The 21,910-nt window shown below is 49.0% G+C and overlaps 11 protein-coding genes and 1 non-coding gene across 12 annotated transcripts; 7 read left to right on the forward strand and 5 right to left on the reverse strand.

Moving 5' to 3' along the window:
* Window positions 1–1,297: 1,297 nt before the first annotated feature.
* C7M61_000059 lies at window positions 1,298–1,390 on the forward strand. Its single transcript has one exon. It is a non-coding gene; the product is annotated as a tRNA-Ser (tRNA).
* A 57-nt stretch (window positions 1,391–1,447) lies between these two features.
* On the forward strand, window positions 1,448–1,894 carry BUD31 (U2 snRNP complex subunit; the record flags this gene model as incomplete). The annotated part of the gene is made up of 1 exon (XM_024855521.1): window positions 1,448–1,894. One exon carries the CDS (start codon window positions 1,448–1,450, stop codon window positions 1,892–1,894), a length of 447 nt encoding a protein of 148 aa, XP_024715120.1.
* A 92-nt stretch (window positions 1,895–1,986) lies between these two features.
* HCM1 (Hcm1p) lies at window positions 1,987–3,513 on the reverse strand (the record flags this gene model as incomplete). Its single annotated transcript, XM_024855522.1, has 1 exon — window positions 1,987–3,513. One exon carries the CDS (start codon window positions 3,511–3,513, stop codon window positions 1,987–1,989), a length of 1,527 nt encoding a protein of 508 aa, XP_024715121.1.
* Window positions 3,514–5,521: 2,008 nt separating this feature from the next.
* On the forward strand, window positions 5,522–6,595 carry TFA1 (transcription factor TFIIE subunit; the record flags this gene model as incomplete). Its single annotated transcript, XM_024855523.1, has 1 exon — window positions 5,522–6,595. The coding sequence occupies one exon, from the start codon at window positions 5,522–5,524 to the stop codon at window positions 6,593–6,595; it is 1,074 nt and encodes a 357-aa protein (XP_024715122.1).
* Window positions 6,596–7,009: 414 nt separating this feature from the next.
* On the forward strand, window positions 7,010–7,938 carry CTP1 (Ctp1p; the record flags this gene model as incomplete). Its single annotated transcript, XM_024855524.1, has 2 exons — window positions 7,010–7,027; window positions 7,072–7,938. 2 exons carry the CDS (start codon window positions 7,010–7,012, stop codon window positions 7,936–7,938), a joined length of 885 nt encoding a protein of 294 aa, XP_024715123.1.
* A 135-nt stretch (window positions 7,939–8,073) lies between these two features.
* On the reverse strand, window positions 8,074–9,150 carry C7M61_000064 (uncharacterized protein; the record flags this gene model as incomplete). Its single annotated transcript, XM_024855525.1, has 1 exon — window positions 8,074–9,150. One exon carries the CDS (start codon window positions 9,148–9,150, stop codon window positions 8,074–8,076), a length of 1,077 nt encoding a protein of 358 aa, XP_024715124.1.
* A 918-nt stretch (window positions 9,151–10,068) lies between these two features.
* On the reverse strand, window positions 10,069–10,929 carry C7M61_000065 (uncharacterized protein; the record flags this gene model as incomplete). The annotated part of the gene is made up of 1 exon (XM_024855526.1): window positions 10,069–10,929. One exon carries the CDS (start codon window positions 10,927–10,929, stop codon window positions 10,069–10,071), a length of 861 nt encoding a protein of 286 aa, XP_024715125.1.
* A 2,648-nt stretch (window positions 10,930–13,577) lies between these two features.
* C7M61_000066 (uncharacterized protein) lies at window positions 13,578–14,804 on the forward strand (the record flags this gene model as incomplete). Its single annotated transcript, XM_024855527.1, has 1 exon — window positions 13,578–14,804. One exon carries the CDS (start codon window positions 13,578–13,580, stop codon window positions 14,802–14,804), a length of 1,227 nt encoding a protein of 408 aa, XP_024715126.1.
* Window positions 14,805–16,107: 1,303 nt separating this feature from the next.
* Window positions 16,108–17,778, forward strand: C7M61_000067 (uncharacterized protein; the record flags this gene model as incomplete). Its single annotated transcript, XM_024855528.1, has 1 exon — window positions 16,108–17,778. One exon carries the CDS (start codon window positions 16,108–16,110, stop codon window positions 17,776–17,778), a length of 1,671 nt encoding a protein of 556 aa, XP_024715127.1.
* Window positions 17,779–17,923: 145 nt separating this feature from the next.
* C7M61_000068 (uncharacterized protein) lies at window positions 17,924–18,955 on the forward strand (the record flags this gene model as incomplete). Its single annotated transcript, XM_024855529.1, has 1 exon — window positions 17,924–18,955. One exon carries the CDS (start codon window positions 17,924–17,926, stop codon window positions 18,953–18,955), a length of 1,032 nt encoding a protein of 343 aa, XP_024715128.1.
* A 37-nt stretch (window positions 18,956–18,992) lies between these two features.
* On the reverse strand, window positions 18,993–20,248 carry C7M61_000069 (uncharacterized protein; the record flags this gene model as incomplete). The annotated part of the gene is made up of 2 exons (XM_024855530.1): window positions 18,993–19,035; window positions 19,086–20,248. The coding sequence occupies 2 exons, from the start codon at window positions 20,246–20,248 to the stop codon at window positions 18,993–18,995; spliced, it is 1,206 nt and encodes a 401-aa protein (XP_024715129.1).
* Window positions 20,249–20,448: 200 nt separating this feature from the next.
* Window positions 20,449–21,498, reverse strand: C7M61_000070 (H(+)-transporting V0 sector ATPase subunit d; the record flags this gene model as incomplete). The annotated part of the gene is made up of 1 exon (XM_024855531.1): window positions 20,449–21,498. The coding sequence occupies one exon, from the start codon at window positions 21,496–21,498 to the stop codon at window positions 20,449–20,451; it is 1,050 nt and encodes a 349-aa protein (XP_024715130.1).
* Window positions 21,499–21,910: the final 412 nt, after the last annotated feature.

The following is a 21,910-nucleotide window of genomic DNA, read 5'->3' on the forward strand; positions in this document are numbered from 1 at the left end:
GATTTGCAGAGAAAGGATTGCAGAGATTGCAAAACAAAAAGTTGAAGCGGAGAGCGATTTGCAGTCAGAATCAAAAGTACGATTGCCGAGCTGGCGGGTGCCGCATGGGTGTGTCTCAGAAACGACCATTGAGGCGGCCGTGCACATCAAAGAGCATTGTGGTTTTCATTTTTGCTGCCGTTTTCCATTTTGCTGCCTTTTGTCAATTCCACTGGTACTGCCTTTTGTTTGTTTCGGGGCCTTAAAGTCACTGAACATGCGCTTATCGTTGCTTTTGTCGTTGCTGCTAGGTGGCGGCGGCGTCTGGGCTTGTTTCGCAGCCATACTCCAGGGCTCAGCTCACCCTGAGACCTCCATATCCATTCTTTTTATTTTTGCATTTTTTGCATTTTTTTTTTTTTTTCTTGTGCCCTGATTTTGTGATCTCTGCTCCCTTGTCCCCCAGCTATTGTGCTCCATCGGTGGTGGCATACGGTGTGACAGGCTGTGGAGCTTCCATGAACAATCGCCATTGTGTGATTGTAGCCGCTGCTGGATCTCATTGGACGGCTTTCAGCAACTTTTCATTTGCCGTGGAACCTCGGTGTTATAGGATATTCTCCTGGTGGGCACCCAACTCGTAAGCCAGCGTTTTCCACCGTTTTCTTGAATTGACTCTGCAACTTGGCATTTCGTCTTCTTTGGCATTGATTTTTTGCATTGTGTTTCTTGTCGCTTTCAATTTCCGCTTGAGCTTCTGCCTTTCCGTCCTTCCTCTTCGGACTTCAAGGCTGTGGGCTTCCATGGAACACCCCAATTGCTTGGCTACGCTGCCTCCCCGAATGTGTCCCACACACGCCTGTACCCGAACTCTTGGTTCCCAGTTTCTTGATTTCGACGACATTATTGCACACCGGCCGGCTTTGTTGGATGCTGTGCCCTCGGTCCATTGTTGCTTCTATTCAAGATTTATGCGGTTCGCTGGGCCTTGTGATCGTAAAAGCACGCAAAAGCGGACGGTTGGGCTGACAATGCAAATCAGGGCCACTTATTATTTGTCAGGGAAAAAAAGGCAGGGTGTTTATTGGAAGATCGGCTCTCTCCTCCTCCTGATCTCCTTGATCCGCTGTTACCTTGCCATGGTGTGGTCAATGGTGGTTGGATGGCGCTAAAAACCGGCTCATCGTAAAATTTGGCTAAACTTTCCCCCAAAATAGGTTTTGTCAAAAATTTTCCAATTTTCAGGAAAAAATGAGATCAAAAACCTTCTTCATCCTATTCCTTCTGTACACCCTGCGCAGTAAATTCTACGATTCTAGGCATTGTGGCCGAGTGGTTAAGGCGATGCACTCGAACTTTTCGAGCTATGCATTGGGCTCTGCCCGCGCAGGTTCGAATCCTGCTGATGTCGTTATTTTTTTCCACTCATCGCGCTGCTTATCAACATCTCATCTCTAATCACAACAACATGCCCAAAGTCAAGACGAAAAAAGTCCCCGAAGATTATGATAAGGTCAAACCCACAATCGAAAAACTCCAGGTGAAACTCAAGGAGGCCGAGCGCAAGGCCCTCAAAACAGAAACAAAACACTCCTCCCTATGGCCCATACTAAAGCTCAACCACCAGATAAGCCGCTATGTCTACAGCATGTACTACGAAAGAAAGCTCATATCCAAGGAACTCTACGACTACTTGCTTCGACAGAAATTCGTCAATGCCGACTTGATCGCCAAGTGGAAAAAGCAAGGCTACGAGCGTTTGTGCTGCGTCAACTGTATTATAGCGAAAGAAAAGAACCACGGCAGCACGTGTATATGCCGAGTGCCCCGGAACCAGCTCAAGGATGAGCAGAGGGAGTCCGAAGGCTGCATCACCTGCGGGTGCCAGGGATGTGCCAGCACTGACAAGGAGTAATAATACACAAATCAACAATTTCAAAAATCAAACATAGCGCCCGCCTGCGCTAGACCCAAAATTTATCCCAATAACCTATAGTATGCAGCTCGTTACTCGTCATCGCCATCGATATCGGTGGCATCGCTCGAAGGCGCCTCGGCACGTTTTTCATCGTCGTCAGCACGCTTCAACTCGTTGATGAGATTCACCCGGCCGCCGTCTCGCGACGTGGCTGGGCTGTCGAATGCTCGCATGAGCATGTCATCGTCATCGTACGAGTTGAGTAATGCTCTGCCGGTTCCGAATGGCGAGTGATAGAACTCCTCGAGGTATGAAGGAGACTGCCAGAGCTTGCGGACCAAGGTGCTGCCCAGAGGCGTCTTCAACGTCCGAAGAGGCGTCTTGATGGCTGCAATGGGTGTACGAGCCGAGCCAGCGGTTCGAGGAGTGGTGGTGTTTTGCATGGAAGGCTGTAGCTGGGGAATATGTGGGGGAGCCACTCTGTTGAGAGTGATGGACGGGAGCTGCACGCTCGAGGCAGAGCCAGTCTGCTGAAGTACAACGTTGGTGATGGCTGCTGGTGTGAGAGGCTCGAGGAGCGGCCCAGTTTCCATGGGGTGGGCAGGCAGAAGCTCGAAGTTCAGGTTGCAGCTGAAGCTGGACGTGAAGGTCATGTGCTTCTCGGCTAGGATGGGCTTGTCCTGGTCCTGCTGGGCCTTCACCACTGGAGTTCTGAGAAGGTTGTTCTCCAATGGCGAGTTAGATGGCGGATCTTCGGTCTTGAGCTTCTTAGCGGCCGGTTCCTCGTTCTTCCGCCTGTCATCCTCAGCTGTAGGCGACAGAGGAATCGAGGCCACGGAGTTGCGGCGGCGTGCCACGGCCAATTGGTCCATCACCTCGTGGTACGAACTCTTCTTGTTGTTCTTGGCCTTGAGGAAGAGGTCCTCGCACTCAGGCTTGATGCACCAGAAGTGGCCCTTGCCGTCCTTGGACTTCATACCCTTGACGAAGGCCTTGTTGAGTGACAAGTTGTGACGAATGGAGTTTTGCCAGCCCACGTCCTCACGGCGGTAGTACTTGAAGGTTTCCGAGATCCAGGTGTAGATCTGGGAAAGCGTGAGCTGCTTGGCTGGGTGGGAAAGAATAGACATGCCAATGAGCGTGGCGTACGAATAGGGAGGTTTTTCATGGCTATCGATGGAGAAGCACGTGTCGGCGGCCTCTCTTCTGGGCTTCTTGGGCCTCAGTTTCTTCTTTGGAGCTGGTGGCGCAGGGCCTTCGAAAACACTGCCAAACGAGCTTCCGAACGAATTCTGGCTCTGTGGGAACGTGGAGGCGAACGGTGGAGGTGGCGCCAAAGACGTGTTGCTGGTGTCGGAGGTTGCTAACAGAGACAGCAGCAGGTGGTGGTCGAAAATGGGGGGTTGTGGCGGCTGGGGCGACGAAAACGCCGGCAGCAAAAGCACGTTATTCATGGACAAGCCCTGGGTATGGGAATCTGGGCGGACAGGCGTTTCAAGAACAGTGTGGTTCCTTTTGAGGTGGACCGATCTAGGGGGTGTGGTGATCTTGGAGTGTGCCTTTGGGGTGTCGGTGAGCACGTTCACGCTGTGTTTGTGAAGGGGTCTTCTGGACATCTCAGGGAACAGGATTGCCGGCTTGATTGCGGAGGGCTAAGTGTTGAAGGCAGTGGAAGGGAGGTTGGTGAGGTGTTCAGAAGGTGAGCGGGAGATATGGGGGATCGTAGTAGTTGGCCCAAGCAAAGAATGGTGGTGATATGGTGATTCCTTTTGGTTGGATATGGGGATGTTAATAACAAAGGTTTTCTTGGATGTGGCACGGATGCTGGAAGTAAGGTAGGATATAAGGAAGCGAAGAGGTGGGCCGTTAGAAAAGAGCAAAACGCGGTTTGGGTTCGTGCGGCTTGCGGGAGGGCGCGTGGCGTGCACACAGATACTCTATATGCCGTCTTTGTCTATCAATCCCTGCGCTGAAGCGCGGCGTGAAGCAGTGGGAGCGTGGCCAGACAATCGGGGGACATGTACGATAAAGCGCGTCGCACTGCACACAGCGAAGGGGATTGCAGCGAAGAACTCCTCTGCGTCCCAGCAACTTTGCAGCCATGAGGCGGGAGCCCTAGGAAGTGAAGGGAGGTGATTAGGAATTTGAAAGTAATAGTCAAAGTTTTGTTTAATCGATTTTAAAAAGTTCAAAAGTTTTTAGTCAGTATCTCAGTCCCTGGCTAGACCACCCCGAAATGGCAGCCTCGTGGAATGTTCCCACAACGTTGGCGTCTCTTTGTTCGGGCAGATTGAGCATCCTGAAGGAGCGTTCTTGTCCAATCACGTTGTGCCCCGCCTGGAAGGCGTGTCTCAGATAAGCAAGTTGCAGCCATCTGTGGCGGGTGCCACGGAATGAAGAAAAGGGTTCGGGAACTTTTCGACAAATCAGGAATCGCCAGGTCTCTGGGAATTTGGGGTTCGAGGCCGGGGAAGCTTCCGGAACCAGGCTTGGAGGGTATGGCTTGACTGAGGGGTTCTCGATTGGGTTAATTCATTTGGCTGCGAAAACGATTCTGTCATTTTGTGGAACACCGTTTTGCTTGCTTGCTGCTGCTGGGAGATAGACGTGGACTTAGGCGCCGTGAGGCCGTGTAGAATCAGGCAGAAGGTGTTATCTTTTTTGTTTTTTGCAACGCCAGGGACGCTGTGTTCTTCATTGATGTGCTTTCTTGGTATTGTGAAGAAAGTTTATTGTGATCTGGCAATGCGTATTTCACGACAAGGGGCACTTTATTGTCGGAGGTCGAGGGGGTGGGTGAAGGAGTATGGGAGGGGCCGGAGATGGTGTAGATGGTGTAGATGTGCCACTTTGGGGAGGTAGATGCCGATTTGGCAAACGCTTTGACAATGTAGCTGAAGGGGGTACCACTGAAAATGCTTTATCGTTGAAAGTGCTATCTTGTTGGAAAAGCTATCTCTTTGGAAAAGCTATACTTTAAAGTGCCCCGCTGATATCGGTTTTTCTTGTAGTTGTGGTATGGCTATCCGTCGATTAGATGGCTTCTGTGTGGTCCATCGAGAGTTGTCGACTCCAGTGTGAAACATCGATTGGTCTCCACATACATTATGTCCACAGATGTAGTTTAAATCGACTCCCTCCAATTTATCTATTGTTTAGCGACTATGGCAATCTTCAACCATCAGGCAAGCCTATATCACACTGCGTTGTAGTACAACCGGGACCTAACCTCGTACGTTTACCACAGAGCATATTCTAAGCTATGTAGCAAATTTTCCATTTCCTACCCTCCAAATCCAATCCCTTTATCTCTTTTCTTCAACACACCAATTCCCCCAAATCTCACCCTCTCTCACCTCAACTCTCACCCACTTTCTCAATTCTCACTTTTCGCAGCCATTCTCATGAACACTGCAAAACCACCATCCACCACCACAAATCAACCCTTTCCTCAAACACCCCAAAAATCCACAATGATCCAAAACTCCACAAAACACACTCCCTAAACCTCTCCCCCACAGCCCAACAACCCTCTTTCCCCCAATAAACCCATCCCTCTGGACGCTCGTCAAAGCGCCTACATACAGCAAATCATCAAGTCTCTTCAACTCCACCACACTCCTTATGGACGACATCACCAGGTCGCTTATCCGCTTTGTCGTGCGTGCCTTCCATTCCCGGCCATGCATTCTCGTCGCCGATGCCGTCATGCTACATTCGGTTCTTTCCGAAGATGACTTGATCCATCTTTTGGGCATTCCTCGAAAAGAACTCAGAGCCTACTGCGCCAGGTTGGTGGAGGATAGACTTCTTCTGACCCACGTGCAGAAAGAAGAGAACTATCAGCAGAGACTAGCAAACAGAACATACTACTACATCCACATCACTGAGGCCATCGACGCCATCAAGTGGAAAGTGCACTCCATAGTGTCCACCATCAAGGATGAGATGTCCTCTTTTGGCAATCCTCACGGCTACTTGTGCCCTAGATGCGGAAGAAAGGTGTCCCAGCTTGATGCAATCTCGTTATTGAGCGATGACAAGTCGTCGTTCATTTGTGACCAGTGTTCGGGAGTATTGGTCGAGGACGACTCCTCCCTCAAGGCCAGCGTCAAACAGGAAAGACTCGAGAAGCTCATGATCCAGATAGACCCCATTATCAGCTACTTGAAGAAGATTGACAACTCCAACATCGAGGACAACAACTTTGAAATGGCACTCACCAAGGCCATTCCAGCCCAGTCCGGCTCGGCTGCTTTGTACAACTTGTCTGGTCGTGGTTCTGGTAAAAAGGGCCAGATGTCGCAATCCTTACAAAACGCCGCTTCCAAGGCCAACGCCACTTTGCATGTTTCGATTACCGCTTCGGACGAGAATTACGAAAGAGAGCAACAAGAAAAGGAGGAGAGAAGACAGAAGTTGGAGCAAAACGCCTTGCCCTCGTGGCACTCGGCATCCACTGTTGGCCAGAAAGACTTCAATGGCGACGAAGAGGCCAAGACTGAAATCAAGGAGGAGCCTGAGGTCAAGACAGAAAACGGTGCTGGTTCTGCCTCTCCACCTGTCGAGGCTGCTGCTAAGAAAGAGAAGGATGCGCAGGATGTGCTTGCGGCTTACTACGCTGATTTGGCTGAAAGAGAAGCTGAAGAAGACGAGGAAGAGGAGGACGACGATGAGTTTGACTTTGAGGATGTGTGAGTGGGTATGAGGTCTGTGGATTTATGGATGCTGCAGGGCCAAGTCTCCTTGAAGCTTGGGAGGGAAATTTTCGAGACCTTAAAGCATCACGAAAGCTCTGAATACATTACAAGGGCCTTTGCACAACCTCGGGTTCACATGGACTCATACAATCCTAGGATTGAGACACTCTGCTGCATCCACAGTCTCGAATCACCTCGCCTCCGTCCAACAAAACACAGCATTTATCAAATGGCCTCCAGCTCTACCACCAAAAATCTCCTTATCATATCTGGCTATCACAGGATGAGTAATAGTGGGCATTTCGCAGCCGCCGCTTATGCGCCGCACTAGTCGCATTGAGACCCCATATAATTTTCTCAAGTTAACGTTGACTGCGAACGAAAATTTGTCCGATACCGGCCTTCTTCCACAATGGCATCCGATAAAAAGGTATGTTGATCGAGAAAAATACGACCATCTCCAACTAACCGCAGCAAGTCGATCCTTTCAAATCTTTTGTTGCAGGCGGTACCGCTGGTGCTGTCGAGGGTGTGGTAACCTACCCATTCGAGTTCGCTAAGACCAGACTACAGCTTGTGAGCAAGTCGTCCACGGCGTCCAGAAACCCATTGGTTTTGATTGCCAACGTTGCCAAAACCCAAGGTGTTGGCGCTTTGTACGTGGGCTGTCCTGCTTTCATTGTGGGTAACACCGCTAAGGCCTCTGTTCGTTTCCTTGGTTTTGATTCCATCAAGGCGCTCTTATCCGACAAGAACGGCAAGCTCTCTGGCCCAAGAGGTGTTCTCGCAGGTTTGGGTGCTGGTTTGTTGGAGTCTGTGGTTGCAGTCACTCCATTCGAGGCCATCAAGACCGCATTGATCGACGATAAGCAGGCAGCCAAGCCCAAGTACCAGAACGGCTTGCTCTCAGGAACCGTCAAGTTGGTCAAGGACTTGGGCTTCAAGGGCATGTACGCTGGTGTTGTGCCTGTGTCCATGAGACAGGGTGCCAATTCTGCTGTTCGTCTTGGTTCCTACAATGCTATCAAGACCATGGTGCAACAAGCTACCAACACTCACGCCAACGAGCCTTTGTCATCTGCAGCTACTTTTGCAGTCGGCGCTATCGCAGGAACTGTCACAGTCTACACCACCATGCCTATAGATACAGTGAAGACGAGAATGCAGTCGTTGGACGCTGGCAAGCTCTATACGTCGACGATGAACTGCTTTGTCAGAATCTTCAAGGACGAGGGCTTGCTCACTTTCTGGAAAGGAGCCACGCCGAGATTGGGCCGTTTGATGTTGAGTGGAGGCATTGTGTTCACCATCTACGAGAAGATGTTGGTGCTCATGAACTAAAAAGAAAAGAATAATCCCATAAATAGTAATTTATTAGCTGCCAGGCAGCGATGCATTAGTGGTATACGTGTGTAAAGAACGGCTGCGGGAACGAGACCAGCTCGGAGTGCCTCACTACAGTATAGCTGGGGAGGTTCACTCCTCCTGAGAATTCGCTGGTTCGGTTGTGGTGTTGACCTCCGACAGAGCCTGTGGAGCCAAGATGCGTCTCTCCTTCTGCTTCACTTTAAAGTAGTCAAACAGCGCCTTGAGCATGATGAAAATGCCGAATGCTATGAGCCCGTATGCAAAGTAGGGCGTCTTGGTGTTCTCCAACTTGGCAAAGTCCAGCTTGTTGAAAAGCGACAGGTGGTACTCGTCCACTCTGCTGCCGGCCTTTATCGACAGCGACTTTGTGATGTCTATCATATTAGGGTCTTCAGGCTCGTAACGGACCGGGATCTGGTCGGCGCGGCCAAAGTTGGAGGGGATCTTGTCCCAGCCAAACATAAGGATCATGATGCCCAAGCCGGCTCTGGTGCCCTGCTTGGCAGCGTGTGACGTGTGGAGGAGGTAGCAAAGAATGAAGCCCACGAGCTGGAAAGCCACAGTGACTAGAGCGTTCCATACAAAGTTGGCCAAGTTGCCCACCGGCAAGCCCTGGACAAACACCTCGTTTTCGTACATGGGGCTGATCATAGTGGTCTCCCAGTGCTCGGGCGTGCTGTCTGCAGCAGCCTCGTCGTATGTGGGTGGGTGCTGTTCTTGGGTGTTGAGCTCCGCCTGGGTATCAGGCTTGGCCATGAGGTTTCTAAACACACCGTCTGTTCCCTGGCCAACAAAGCGACCCGGCACGTTCGCCTGAAGGCGTCCGGTGGTCAAACCGTTATTGAGTCTCTGGTACGTCTGCTTGACGGGGAACATGTAGTGGATGACATTCATGAACCTCTGCGAGGGAGACAAGCGGACCTGGTCCGGCAGCCGCTGCTCCTCCAAGTCGGACGACCGGGAGGGCTCTGTTTCGGAGTCTCTGAGGTTTGCAGAACTGCCTTCCGCTGCATCTTGTACGAATATAGGTGAACCTGGGGGCGAACCGGCATCCTCGTATTCTGTCACCAGAGAAGATTCGGCGTTTTCCAGACCCACGAGCGGCTTGTTTTGGTTATCCTCTGCATCCAGATCCGACTCCAGCTGCTCGAGCTTTGTGTATTTCCCCGGGGGTGAAGGCACCATCGGTGATTTATAAGAAAGACGGTAGTAGAAAGGTGTTGATAATGCGCACAGCCAGGCATGCAGCGGTAGATATAGAGAGGCGAGGGATGGACATCCAGAGGGTCGGAGAAAAAAAGGGCAGATTTTTGGGATTCGGCGGATTTGCCTTTTCTTTTATACTTGTGATTTTCAAAAAACGGCCCCTTTTGGAGTGTTCCGAGCTGTCATTGGTTGCCTCGGTTAGGCCTGAAGCCTGCCTGGTGATTTTGCTGGGCAAGGGCGCAAAGGTCACACTACAGGCCAATATGGGGAGAATCTGGAAAAATATTATGGGGGTTGACTGATTTGGACTTTTTGTGGTGAATTGTGGTTAAGGGGTGGTTTAAAGGAAAATAGGGTAAATGGGGGTTGGTGGGTACCACTGGGTCTGACGGTGTTCCATACTCATTGTTCCGTGTATAGGGAGGAGGCCATGGTTCGGTTGGATTTTCATTTTTTTCACGAAAAGTCATTTTTGACGAAGGCGATGGAGTATGGCAACGGGATCTTGTTGTTTGGTGTTGGGAGTAGTCTGGTTGTTTAGAGATTTGCGAGATCTGCTCTACTGTAGGGGCATTGGTCGTCTAGAGGAGCATGGGTTCATGGCTTTGCACAGATCGATTTGTTTAAGACCCGATAAACTCTGAATTTTCAAGTTCTTCATTTTGTGCTTCGTTTATTGAGTCAGTAGTCTACAATAATGTAGAAGTCATAGGATAGCTTTTCAACATCAGAGATTCCATGCTGTGTATCTGGCCTCGTCGATCAGAAATTCATTCACGAATTTTTCTACTCATTTTTGAAAGTAATCGAATTCACTCCCGGCTTTTCTTGCCTTTGCTAACGCTGCCCCTCCATACTCTTCACCCTACACATCACTGGCCTACCATATCATTAAACCTACTTATAACGCTTCCTGAGCTCGGCCAAAGGCTTCCTCTGCTTGAAGAACGACCCAAGAATAAAGTACTGCAACCAGAGCGGGAGCCAACGCAGCACAAACTTGAGAAGCCCAGCACGGTGACCCTCGTAGATATTGAATCCTCTGTGCTTCGCAAGCACCTTGTTCAAGACCCTTCTGGCATAATCGTTCGGCTTAGTGCCGTTCTTGGTCATGTTGGCACTGGCACGGATACTCTCCTCAAGCCCTTCGATCTGGAAAGGCAACTCGGCAATCTTCTTGGAGATGTCGCCCTTCTTGTCCTTGGCAATGTCCGTATCGATACCGCCGGTAATCACAGAGTAAACACGAACTCCGTATGGCTCGAATTCCACACGAATACCCTTAGCGTAAGCGTCAATGGCAGCCTTGGTGCTGCAGTAAAGCGAGGTCCAGCAAAGCGGAACAATAGCAGCCACAGACGCCGTAAACACGATGGCTCCTTTGGCCTGGATGATGAAAGGCGAAAAGTACTTGGTCATCAACACATGGCCCGTGACATTGACGGCGTAAATATCCAACATGGCCTGGTCTTCAAAGTCGTAACCTGGACCACCCTCAGCGATTCCAGCATTGTTGTACAAGAGGTCCAAGGAGTCACTGCCAGAGTGCTCCCTGAAGAACTTGACGGCGTCCTGGACGCTTTCTGATTTTCTGATGTCCAAAGCGAACGGAACCACTCCGTGTTTCTTCAATGGTTCCATCAACTTAAGTGTGTGTTCTGGTGCTCCTCCATACACCTTATAGCCCCTTTGGGCCAAGATCAAGGCCAAGTTGTAGCCGATTCCCGAGGAGGCTCCTGAAACTAAAGCGTAGGGCATTTTGGGGGTTTCAATGGCATAATGGTGGTGTTTTATACTTTCTGTCACATGCAGAGTGGGGTGCTTATCATGTATCGGAGCCGGAAAAAAAGTAACCGAGATCTTGCAGTGCATACATGGGAGGTGACGAAATGGCTGCAAAGTGGATACCCAGTTTGCCAGGGGTTTTTTAGATTTGAATTGGATGTTGTTGTTTTGATTGGGGAGATTTGGCTTTTGGTGAATGGATGGCATTTGGCGGTTTTGGCTCTGATAGCTCCATAAGCCATATAGACCAGTCTTTCAGCACATAATCAGTGAATCTAGAGCCAAACGCAAATAAATGGTTTTCTGGGGCTCTTTACCTAGCAAAGTTAACAAGACGGCTTTGGATCTCCACAGAAGATTGTCTGTGCTGAATCCCCGGCCTCCGGAGCTAACAGGTGTGAACCTCGGCGCACACAATAAAGTGTGGAGATGTTACAATAGCATGAGGGTTCAAGCGAGAATGATCTTTTTTCAGATGCTGCCAAATTGGCATTTCAGCCAGCTGTGCCCCTTAAGTAAGCATATGAAGAAATTCTGGGTTATCGGGTCTTCCGCTTCTATGCTATCTCCGGGATTTACGTCATAGCGCAAGTTTTGTCTAGTGTATGTTGACGATAGCCAGAATGGTCTATGGTAGATGGGATCAAGGGGAATTGATGAATTTCAATGTGATTGGTCAATTGCTCTTAGTAAATTATTGCTGATATCTCCGAGTCACAAGAATAAATTGTCAAGGATAAACGATCAGCATATAAAGACGCTATCGGTGGTCCGTGTGTTTGTAGCACTTACTTCCGCATAACTATACGTCGTTTGCTGTTATGTGGTAGCAGCAAAATACTCAATGTGATTCGATTTCCTCGAATAGGAAGCCTTTCAAGGTAGCTGAATTTGCTAAGGTGTCTTTGGCCTTGCACTTCACCAAATCATCACCACATCATCACTATAAGCTCAACAATGGCCACAAAAAGTATGACTTCAAAGGTCTGAAGCCCGGTACCGAAATAGGTGCAACTATTTCACCGGTTATGTAACTGTAAAACGTAATTTGCCCTCTGAGGAGTTGTAAAATATCTTCACCATTTCCATTTAGGTGGGATCACTGGTGCACTCCGACCTCTATACCTTATCGACGAAGACCCAAAAATGCACAAAAGCAAAAGCAGAATTGGGTCATCGCTTTGATTCGAAATTTCCAAAACCCACAAAAAGCTCCACAGTTCTTGCTGCTTGGCACTTGCAGTGAACAGAAGCCCCAGCCTAGATGATATCAAGGGGTGAAGAGTTTCACCCACTCCCCAAAACGAAAAAACACTAAAAGGCTATCTCGACAATCGGGAGCTGTCATTTGACACTCTCAAGTGACACAAAGCACTGCAAAAGTGTAGCTTCTAAAAAACGACGCCTCGTCATCTCTCACAAAGCAGAGTAATCCAATAAGACTCTCCAACAACAAATTTCCCCTTTTCAAGAATCACCCCTCCCCGTCAAAGGCAGCCGCCGCCAGACCGGAATTGTCTTTCCCTTGTGTAAAATGGGCGTGCCAGTACATAACGCACAGCGCTAGTGAAGGCTATAGGTATTTAGGTTGAACCCTGAGCTTCTCTCATTTGCTGCGTCAAGAAGACCATTTAGCCGCCCTTCACCTGTGCGGCCTTTTCGCCAGTTGATTGACGTCGTCGTTGCAACAGCGTAAGGTTTAGGGTTTTCGGGAGGAAATAAGGTTGGTGATGCGTTTGTCGAAATCGCTAAACATGCCGTTTTCGAAAGAGGCTTGTAAAGGCGTTTGGCACCAGGCGCAGGCAACGGCGAACGGGGACTTTGGCTTGTACGAGGCGCCTGGATGATGTTGTATTTTTTTTTCTAGTAGCTGTACGCCGTTCGTGTGTCATCAAACATGACCGAGGCCGTCTACTGGTGAGCCATAGTAATCAGCAGCTCACCATAACAAACAAAACACGAATAGGGCCATCGTTTGAGGTCTCACGTATCAGCCAATGCCCCAAATAGAAGCATCTTTCGACTTTGGATTATTTATAACTCGAGGTGGTTCAAACAGGCAAAGAAGGCGCAAGCGGCAGCCGCAAGATGTCAAATATGGAACATGTCAAAGGAAAGTGGGCCAGAATGGAGACCCTGGCCAAAAATAAAAACCACCGAAAATAGAAATATCTCGTGTTACTCTCGATATTCTCGAAATCCACAAAGTCCTTCTTCCCCTACCATGACTGCAATTCGCCTTGTTGCAAAAGCTACATCACCGGCGCTGCACTTCCTAAAGCATCAGCAGACGTATGTGGAAGCGACGCTGCGGCGGGCATAAATACAATTTTTTTTTGCAAAATCTTTCTAAATCCCACTCTCCCAAATCTCCTCCAAATCTCCACCAAAATCTGCCAATTTGCGCTCTCTGTCTTTTGACACCATCATGCGCACGAAAAGCTGTCTAACCCATGTGGGCTAATAATTCGCTTATTGTCGAAGCCTGGGGCGCTTGCATACGCCATCCACAACGTGCGCTCTGTATGCACTCCCGGCGCCCCATGTGGATGCAAAAACGCTATTAATCTTATGCCCTTTATAAGCCGGCCATGCCCTCCATTTTCGCTTTCTGAAACAGCATGAAGCTTTTCTTACTACCGGTGGTTCTTGCCGCCAACATCCTCATCACAACCACAGACTCGTGGGTTGCCAAGGGCCCTCGTTACTTGGAATGGGCTCTCAGAGAAGACGGCCACAATGTTAAGGTGGTGGCCTCGTTGAACCCAAACACTGAATACTCCAGCGTGGAACTGGAAAAAAGACAGATCGTCGTGGGCGCCCCACAAGGAGGCGACTTCAACCACCTCCTGCCAGCACAGCAAATCTACCACAAGAACATCCGAAAGCTTAATACGGTGCCCCGTGGGGTCCGCAATACCATCTCCCAGAGGGAGTCCGACAAATTCGACGAGGCTTTTCAAAAACAGGATATCGTCAGGGAAGGCGCATACGGCCAGGACCCACTCAACCCCAACTTCTGGTACGTCGATGCTCAGCCTCTCGAGGCTCTTTCGGTCGCTTTTTCCGACATACTCCCCAACCACCTCCCCACGTTTACTCCTGATTTGGTCATTGTGGGACCCAACGAGGGCCTCCACTTGACCTCTGCTAATTCTAAACAAGACGTTGTGGTGGAGGACCTCGAGCAGATGGACAACCAGGCCGAGGCATTGGCTCTTTTGGCTCAGCTGAAGAGCTTCCCTGTGATCTCCGTTTCCAGCGAGGACCACGACCATATTTATTACGGCGACGAGAGGTACTTTAATGTCGAGGAGGCCAAGTACGAGGACTCCTTCAAGGCCAACCCTGTGGCCAGAAACGTCCAGTACATCAACAGAAAAATCGTGGAACTCGTGGAGGAAGTGGAGCCCACCCTCACGCTGTCTCTCCTGCTCAACGTCAATTTCCCCTCCATGAACCACAAGTTCTCTCACTGCATTGCTACCGCCAAGGGCCCCACTTTCTTCCAGGTTGTGGGCGACAAGGTGCAATCTCACTTGGGCAAGATCCTCAGTGTGCCACACGTTTCGGGCAAAAGAGGACTCGAGGGCCAAACTACATACATAAAAATGTCCGACGAAGGACGCCCCGAGCCCCTCCTGGAGCTCGAGTTCATGAGGTTGCTGGCAATCCTCATCCAACCTTCAGTCCAGAACAGGCTTCACGAAAAGGACGATGTTAGCAAACTTTACCACAACAAGCTTGAGGCCCGGGCCCTTGATCGTTGTGAAATCGCCTTGGCTGTGAACCACGTCACCAAGGGCAACAACTTGGGACCCGATGTCTACAGCATTGTCACTCGTTAATTAATACACATAATAGAGCATCACAGAGGTTGTAGGAAGGCGTTGGGAGGCTATTATCGGGGTCGACTATTTTTTTTTTCTACTTTTTTTTTTTCTGAATTCAAATTTGCATTTAATTTAGAGTATGGTTGAAAGGCTGTGGCGGGAGGTGCACTTTGTTTACATCCCTTTTGTTGCCACTTAATTTAGCAAAGTTGGGCGTCACTCGACTTGAATAGGGGCGACTAACAGCAGCAAATGTTTCCAAACCATTCTTTTAATTTTAAAGTTATCAAATAAAAAGGGAATTTTTAAACAGAACCTTCTGAATTCAAGATGTGAAACAAATGGCCAATTATCAGGTCAAAAGACGAACACAACAACCATAAACCAGCTCAAGGCAAACAGTGACAACTCCACTTTATGACGCAATCAACGCTGTGAATACAAAATGAACCACAGAAGAGGGTTTCCCGTTTTCCATTCCAATGTCGACATGCAAAGCACCGTCAGCCTACTTTTTGAAGCATTTGAATCCCCCGTTACATGGAGGCTTTAGAGCACCAGTCTGTCTATAACAGCCACAGCCTTGAGCTTAGACTATGGACTGTTGCCTCACACGAGAGGTAGGAAATGAAGAAAAAGGGTAAGGTAAAAGATTTGTGTTATGGGCCGAGTGGGATGAAATATTAGAGGTAGTAGATTTGGACCCTTGCAGCGAATCAGAGAAGCTCAAGTTTAATAGTTTGGGAAGATGACCGTAAAAGTCCACGATAAATGACCAATCCGAAGAAGATGAAGCCGAGATTGGAGATGTTGGTTTTTTAGAATAGTTTCTTCTTGAATTGTCAATTTCTTCGATTTTCTCGATTTTCTCGATTCACTCCATTCTTCTCGTAGTAACTATACATAAACAGACACCACTGAGAATCAAGCATTCAACTACACCAGTAAGGGCCAGACAACTTAGGAAGATATTGTCTCTCATTTACAAATCGACAGCCTACTTGACATCTACAAAACGAAAACAATAAAAAAAAAAAAAAAAAACAACCATACACTTCCCATCTACTACCTCCCATCCACCACACACCTTGCCCGGTGCGAAGTTGCAGCCATTTATAGCACACACCACAACCCACAAACAACCACCACATTCCAACTTCCTAAAAAATTCCCAAAACTCCACCTCTTTCGCCCCCTCAATCGCCCTCTTCCCTCTAATTCACAAAAAAACACAACCTCCCCAATCTTCACCCACCTCTCCCTGTGTCTGCATCTGCAAGAATAGCTGCGAAAACCACCACAACCATCCACAGTTACCATGCCAACGTTGATTCCGCTGGTGCTGACCGGACTGGAACAGTACCTCCGTCTTCCCCGTTCCGAGCGGCAAAAGACCCACAAGTTGGGAACCCTCTCGTGTGTTTCGCTCATCACCAATAAGATGATCGGAACGGGCCTCTTCAGCACACCGTCCATTATCTTCAAGTACTGCGACGGCAACGTGCCGTTGTACCTTGGCTTGTGGGTGCTTGGGGCGTTTATTATCTTCAGCGGGCTTCTTATATACTTGGAGTTTGCGCTCAATCTCCCTTTGCAGAATGGAGGTGAAAAGAACTACTTGTTGAGGGTGTTCAAGCTGCCCAAGGGCCTTGCGGGCTGTGTTTATGCGTTTCAGATGGTGTTTTTGGGCTTCAGCTCGGGCAATTCGTTTGCGTTTGGAAAATACATCTGGTACGCTGTTTCGGGAAACCAGGTGGGCGATGACGACTGGACTTCTAAGCTTATCGGTGTGGTCTGCATCACCGGGTGCATCTGGCTCCATATCCAGTTCCCGAACCAGGCGACGCTGCTTTTCAATTTCTTGGGCATGTTCAAAATCGTGATTTTGATGCTTATCATTGCCATTGGCTCCCTTGTGGCTATAGACGTGATAGGCATACCTGAGGCTCCTCCAGCCCAGAATTTGCATACGGGTGTTCTGAGCAACTTCTACTCGATTTCCGTGGCTCTTCTTGAAATCGTGTACTCGTTTAAAGGCTGGGAAAACGCCAATTACGTGCTTTCTGAAATTGCAGACCCTTATCATGTTCTTACCATCGCTGCTCCCATGGCCGTTCTCCTCGTCACCATTCTCTACTTCTTGGTGATCATCAGCTACCTTATTGTGATTCCCAAGGAGGAGCTTTTGAACAGCGGTGTGCTTGTGGCCGGCATCTTCTTCAACAAGGTGTTTGGGGAGTCTGTCACCTCGAAAATGCTCCCGCTCATGATCGCCTTGCTGACCCTAGGAAACGTCATGGTGGTCTCGTTTGCCCACTCCATCGTCAACCAAGAGCTTGCACGCAACAACTACCTCCCTTTCTCCAAAACGTTCGAAAACCTCAACTACTCTCTTATCTTGCACTGGTTCGTCACCGTGGTGATTCTTGTGGGCCCGCCCAGCGCAGACGTCTACGAATTCGTCGTCAACTTGTACATATATCCCGGGACGTGGATCAATGTGGCCATCACGGGTGGACTTGTATACTTAAAGCTCAATGCTGAAAAGGAGGGATGGGGCAGAATGCGCTATGTCGAAGATTTGGAAATTATAGACGACGAAGGCGTGCCCCTGGAGGTCTCCACCACTGCCGATACCGATTTGGACAGCACATCGATCCAATCATACAACCCACAGGAGCAGGAATCGGGCTTCATTGAGTTCAACAACCTCATTCTGAGCCACTCCCACCTTACCACCAAGCACAAGTCGTTTTCGGCCTCGTGGGTGTGTGTTGTTCTCTTCCTCGTTGCCAATGTGTTTTTGGCCATTTTGCCCTTCTTTCCGCCTCCCAAGGGTACAGTCAACTCTACTATTCCATACTGGTGCTTCCCCGTGGTGGGAACAGGGTGCCTTCTCATCGGTGCTGTTTTCTACTTTGGCCGTGAAAAGTACTATTTGAAAAAAGGATGGACCCCTCCTGTCTACGAGGACGAGTACCAAAACTAGTTTTGAGAAAATCAACTCGTCCCAAAACTAGTTTTGAGAAAATCAGTCATAAGACTTTCGGGTTTGCAGCCAACCGAGGCTAGTGCGCATCTGACAGCGTCGACTGTGCACAGTACTGTGGAGTAACTACTCTTCAACAAGAACCATGGAATCCTTATCTGAATCGTCGGCGCCACAGTCGGTGATCCTCAACGACTACAAGTTGGCGGTCAAGTTCTTCATGAACAAGGACTTTGAGAAATCCTACCAGATCATATCCAAGTTACACTCGGTTGCCTATAGAACATTCGCCAAGGGTGCTATCCTGGAGGACGTGTTCGTCAAGATCGTGACATTGTACTTGACGGAGCTCGGTCTTTTGTTGAATTCGAAGGACGGGACGTTCCAGCTTCCCCGCAAGGAAAAGAAGGAGTTGATTGGCAAGCTCAGACTGAGCCAGTTCCTCGACTCCCTCTACGAGATCTACGGCAGCGTGGCCAAGGTGCCTTCCGAATTGCTATACCAGGTATTTCTTGTGAACTACCTGTGTCAGAATGAGATAAAGCAGGGCGACGAGCGGCTCTTGGTCAAGCAGTTTGACAACTTGTACTCGCTCCTCGATTTCCTGGGGGCCTCCAACGATAAATACTTGAGGCGCCTCGTGGACATGTACATTTTCAATGTTTTGCCTGACGCAGATGAATTCTACAAAGCCAAAGAGCTTGTCGATTCGAACCCCTTGGTCGACACCGAGAAGGGCAGAAACCGCATCAAGGAGTTGCAGGAAGTCAAGAAGCAGGAGAAGAAGCTTCGGGACAAGCAGGCCAAGGAGCGCGAGGCCCAGGAGGCCCAACGTCTCGCCGAAGAGAAAGCCAAAAAGAAAGCTGAGCAGGAGAATGCCAGTTTGAAGTACAAGTCCTTGAAGCAGATCAAGAGAGAGCATGAGAGCACCGAGGAGCTTGAGAGACGAAGCAGGAGCCCTCCCAGCAGCGGCAACAGTAGCATTCAACAACTTCGTCATCGTCTCGAGTACCTAATGCGCTTGATGAGAAGGTTCTGCGAGAAGAACTACCCAGTCCTTGTGATTATATTCATTGCCAGTCTCATTGCTCAACGCTTCATCCGCACAAGACGGATCAACGTTTTCCAGAAATTGCAGGATACCTTCAGAATGGCGTTCAAGATTACCTATTTATAAGAAGATTGGGATTTCTACGGGCCCGTGGACCGACACATCATGGTCGTCCTCCTCCCGAGAAGGCTTTTGCCGTTTTGATGCTTGCCCCGACGGTGTTTCCGTCCGCAGGGGCTTTTTGAAAGATGCATACGATAGAGTGCTGAGCTCTGGCGGCTCCACGGCTGCCTGTGCTGGGACCCTCGCTGGTTCAGCCACTCTGACGTCTTCAGTCACCAACTGGTCATAGTTTTCAACGTAATGATAATGATTGTCATCAAAAACACCGTTGACGTCGGCGGCGTTCAGCTGTTCGAACTCGTCGCCCACTAATGCTTTCTCTATAATATTGAATGTAATAAGTGAGCCAGGGTAGTTGGCCACTCCGGGATGCTTGCAAAGGAGTTGCAAGGATAGTATACCAGATACGTCCTTCATGATTTTGCACTTGGACAGGAGTTTCACCGCCTTGAAGATCTTGATAAACGGCGAGAAGGAGAAGCACGAGAGCACCGAGTCTTTGGTGGGCTCCATAGTTCCATTCTCCACCTTGAAAATCTCTAGTTTCTCCATCATCGTCTTGGCGCTAGGAAACAAAAGTTTCAGATACCCAATGGCACCGCTAGAAATGAAATTGAGCTGATTGGTCTCCCGTTTGTTGGATCCGTCGTTGGAGACGTAGATGTACAAGCTCTCGGTATTGATATGCTGCAAGTCTTGGAGAAGGACCGTAAGGAGGTCACTCTTGACAATGAGTTCAAATTGGACCATATCATGACGAACAAGTAAGTCACCACTCTCCTCTGTCTTATCGTACGGATAGTCCATATCAAGGTAGAACGTAGCGAACTCGATCTTCTCACTCATGAGTCTATCTTCAAACTCAATCACCAACGGGTGGCCCTCTCCTCCATACTTTATGTAGCAAAGAACAGTTTCCGGCTTGGATGCTGAATTTTTGAATTTGGGTGCCAATGTAGACGCGGCAGCTGTGAATGAATCTGCAATCAACTGAATATCAACACCCAATCGTAGTTCCTTGGGTCCGTCTAAAGGTTGATCCAGATGCAAGGAGTATGACAGGAACAAACTCAGGTCTATTGTCAACTGGACATTGGTGATGTGGTTGTACTCACTAAACACGACAATGCCGTTATCTGAGATGATCATCAACGCATGGGAGCTGATGGAGGTGACGGTATTTAGTAGATCTGCGATATGACCCACATGGGAAGTAGATGCGGAGAATGTGATATTTTGATTTTGAGTAGACTCTAGGCCTGGTTCTGGCGAAGACGGTAGAAATAGCTGGGACATCTGGAGTAGTAGAATAGAAGCAGTAGCAGGGTGCGCGCTAACATTTTATTGAAACAGACGTGCTGCTGAAAGAGGTTCTAGTCGTTAGTTATTATGAGGGGTGAAAGGGTGAAACTCACCATAGGCAATCTGAGTGCAACTTACACGGTAGTATGCATCAGGTCAAGTCGAGCTCGAAGACCAAGCGTCAATTGGGGCCCTTAGTAGACCGCAATGTAGTTATCGATTCTGTTCTTCTGGTTCTGAGCGATACATTCGGCGATCCACGTAATGTTTCTCACCTCCTGCTCCTTGGAACGCAACCAGGCCCACACCGTCAGCAAGGTGAACTGCTGCGTGAACGCCTGTTTGTTGTATTGCATCTCCAACCAGTAGAACCAGTCCTCGATGTTTTTGGAACCGCTGCTCAGAGCGTCTCCAAACAACTCCTTGTACTCGCCAATCAGCTCAACTATGTTCTTCACCTGCTCCACGTCCTCGGCGGTGGAAAGCTGGTTGTGGTATGTGGGGTACAACTGACCGTACGAGGGGAACAACGAGAGCTTGTCCTCAGGGGTCAAGTCAGGGTTGTTCAAAGAGTTCAATGCAATGTTGATGACTCTCTTGTCGGCCTCAAAGTTCAACAAGCGTGTCATGATCTCCTGGTCAGGGCCGGTGAGCTCGTTCTGGACAAACTCCACAAAAGCCTCGAGGTAGTTTCTGTACAATCTGTTTCTGATGATCTCAATGTTCAAGTCATCAAGGTCGTTGATTGTCAAACAGTCCTTGAAAAAAGGAGCCAAGGGCGTGTCAATCAACACAGTGTCGTACAACGACTCGATATCCGTGGCAATGGACAAAGTGGGCAATGTCTCGAACCAGCCCAAAGGATGACACTTTGGCAAGATGTCCTGACAGTCTCTCTCGTGAAGCGTGCCTGTGATCATCAAGGAGACATTGTCAATCATGTAGCCATAACAGATGAAATCCAAGAACTTGGTCAAAGTACCGGCACTCTGGCTTCTCAAGTACTGGAACTGCTGGTACAATTTGCCCAGAAGCCTCTCCTGCATCACCGAGGTCGAAAGCGGCCCGCCGTAGTTCGATAAGAAGTTGCCGTAGTCGGTGGCAGATAACTGCAATTTCAAGTCCTGAAGAGAGTCACATTGTGTCAAGTTGACGTACTGGGACGAAGTCAAAAGACCGTTTCTGTACCCACGTACCACACCTTCCACATACCCGTAGTCGATGTTGAAAAAGAGACCCTCCATGGTTGACGTTTGCTGGAGGTGAGGACAGATTGATGTGTGGGTAGTATCAGGTTTTATATGCAGGTCACTTTATTGGCCCCTTCAATCCTCCGACCTCGATGGGCAAATTTGGACGAAGTTTTTGATTCATCATTCTATTAACGATTAAGAAGGAAGGATTGATGGTGTGATCTGTCAATTGATGGCAATTTCGAAATCTGACGAGAATGGTTGCAAATGTGAGTAACAGTGATATTCAGGCAGGTACTCTACCCACTCATAGTCAATTGCAAATTTGCAATATTCAATCGTTCAGAAAAACAGTTTGTTGAACTATAAACAAAAAAACAAAGTCCACCAAACTAAACATGCCTCCGTATCATTGACTCTATGGGTCCCTCCTATAACCTACCTGCACTCCAGCTTATTCGAC

This window comes from Candidozyma pseudohaemuli, assembly GCF_003013735.1.
Source record: "Candidozyma pseudohaemuli strain B12108 chromosome Unknown scaffold00001, whole genome shotgun sequence".
Lineage (NCBI taxonomy): Eukaryota > Fungi > Ascomycota > Pichiomycetes > Serinales > Metschnikowiaceae > Candidozyma > Candidozyma pseudohaemuli.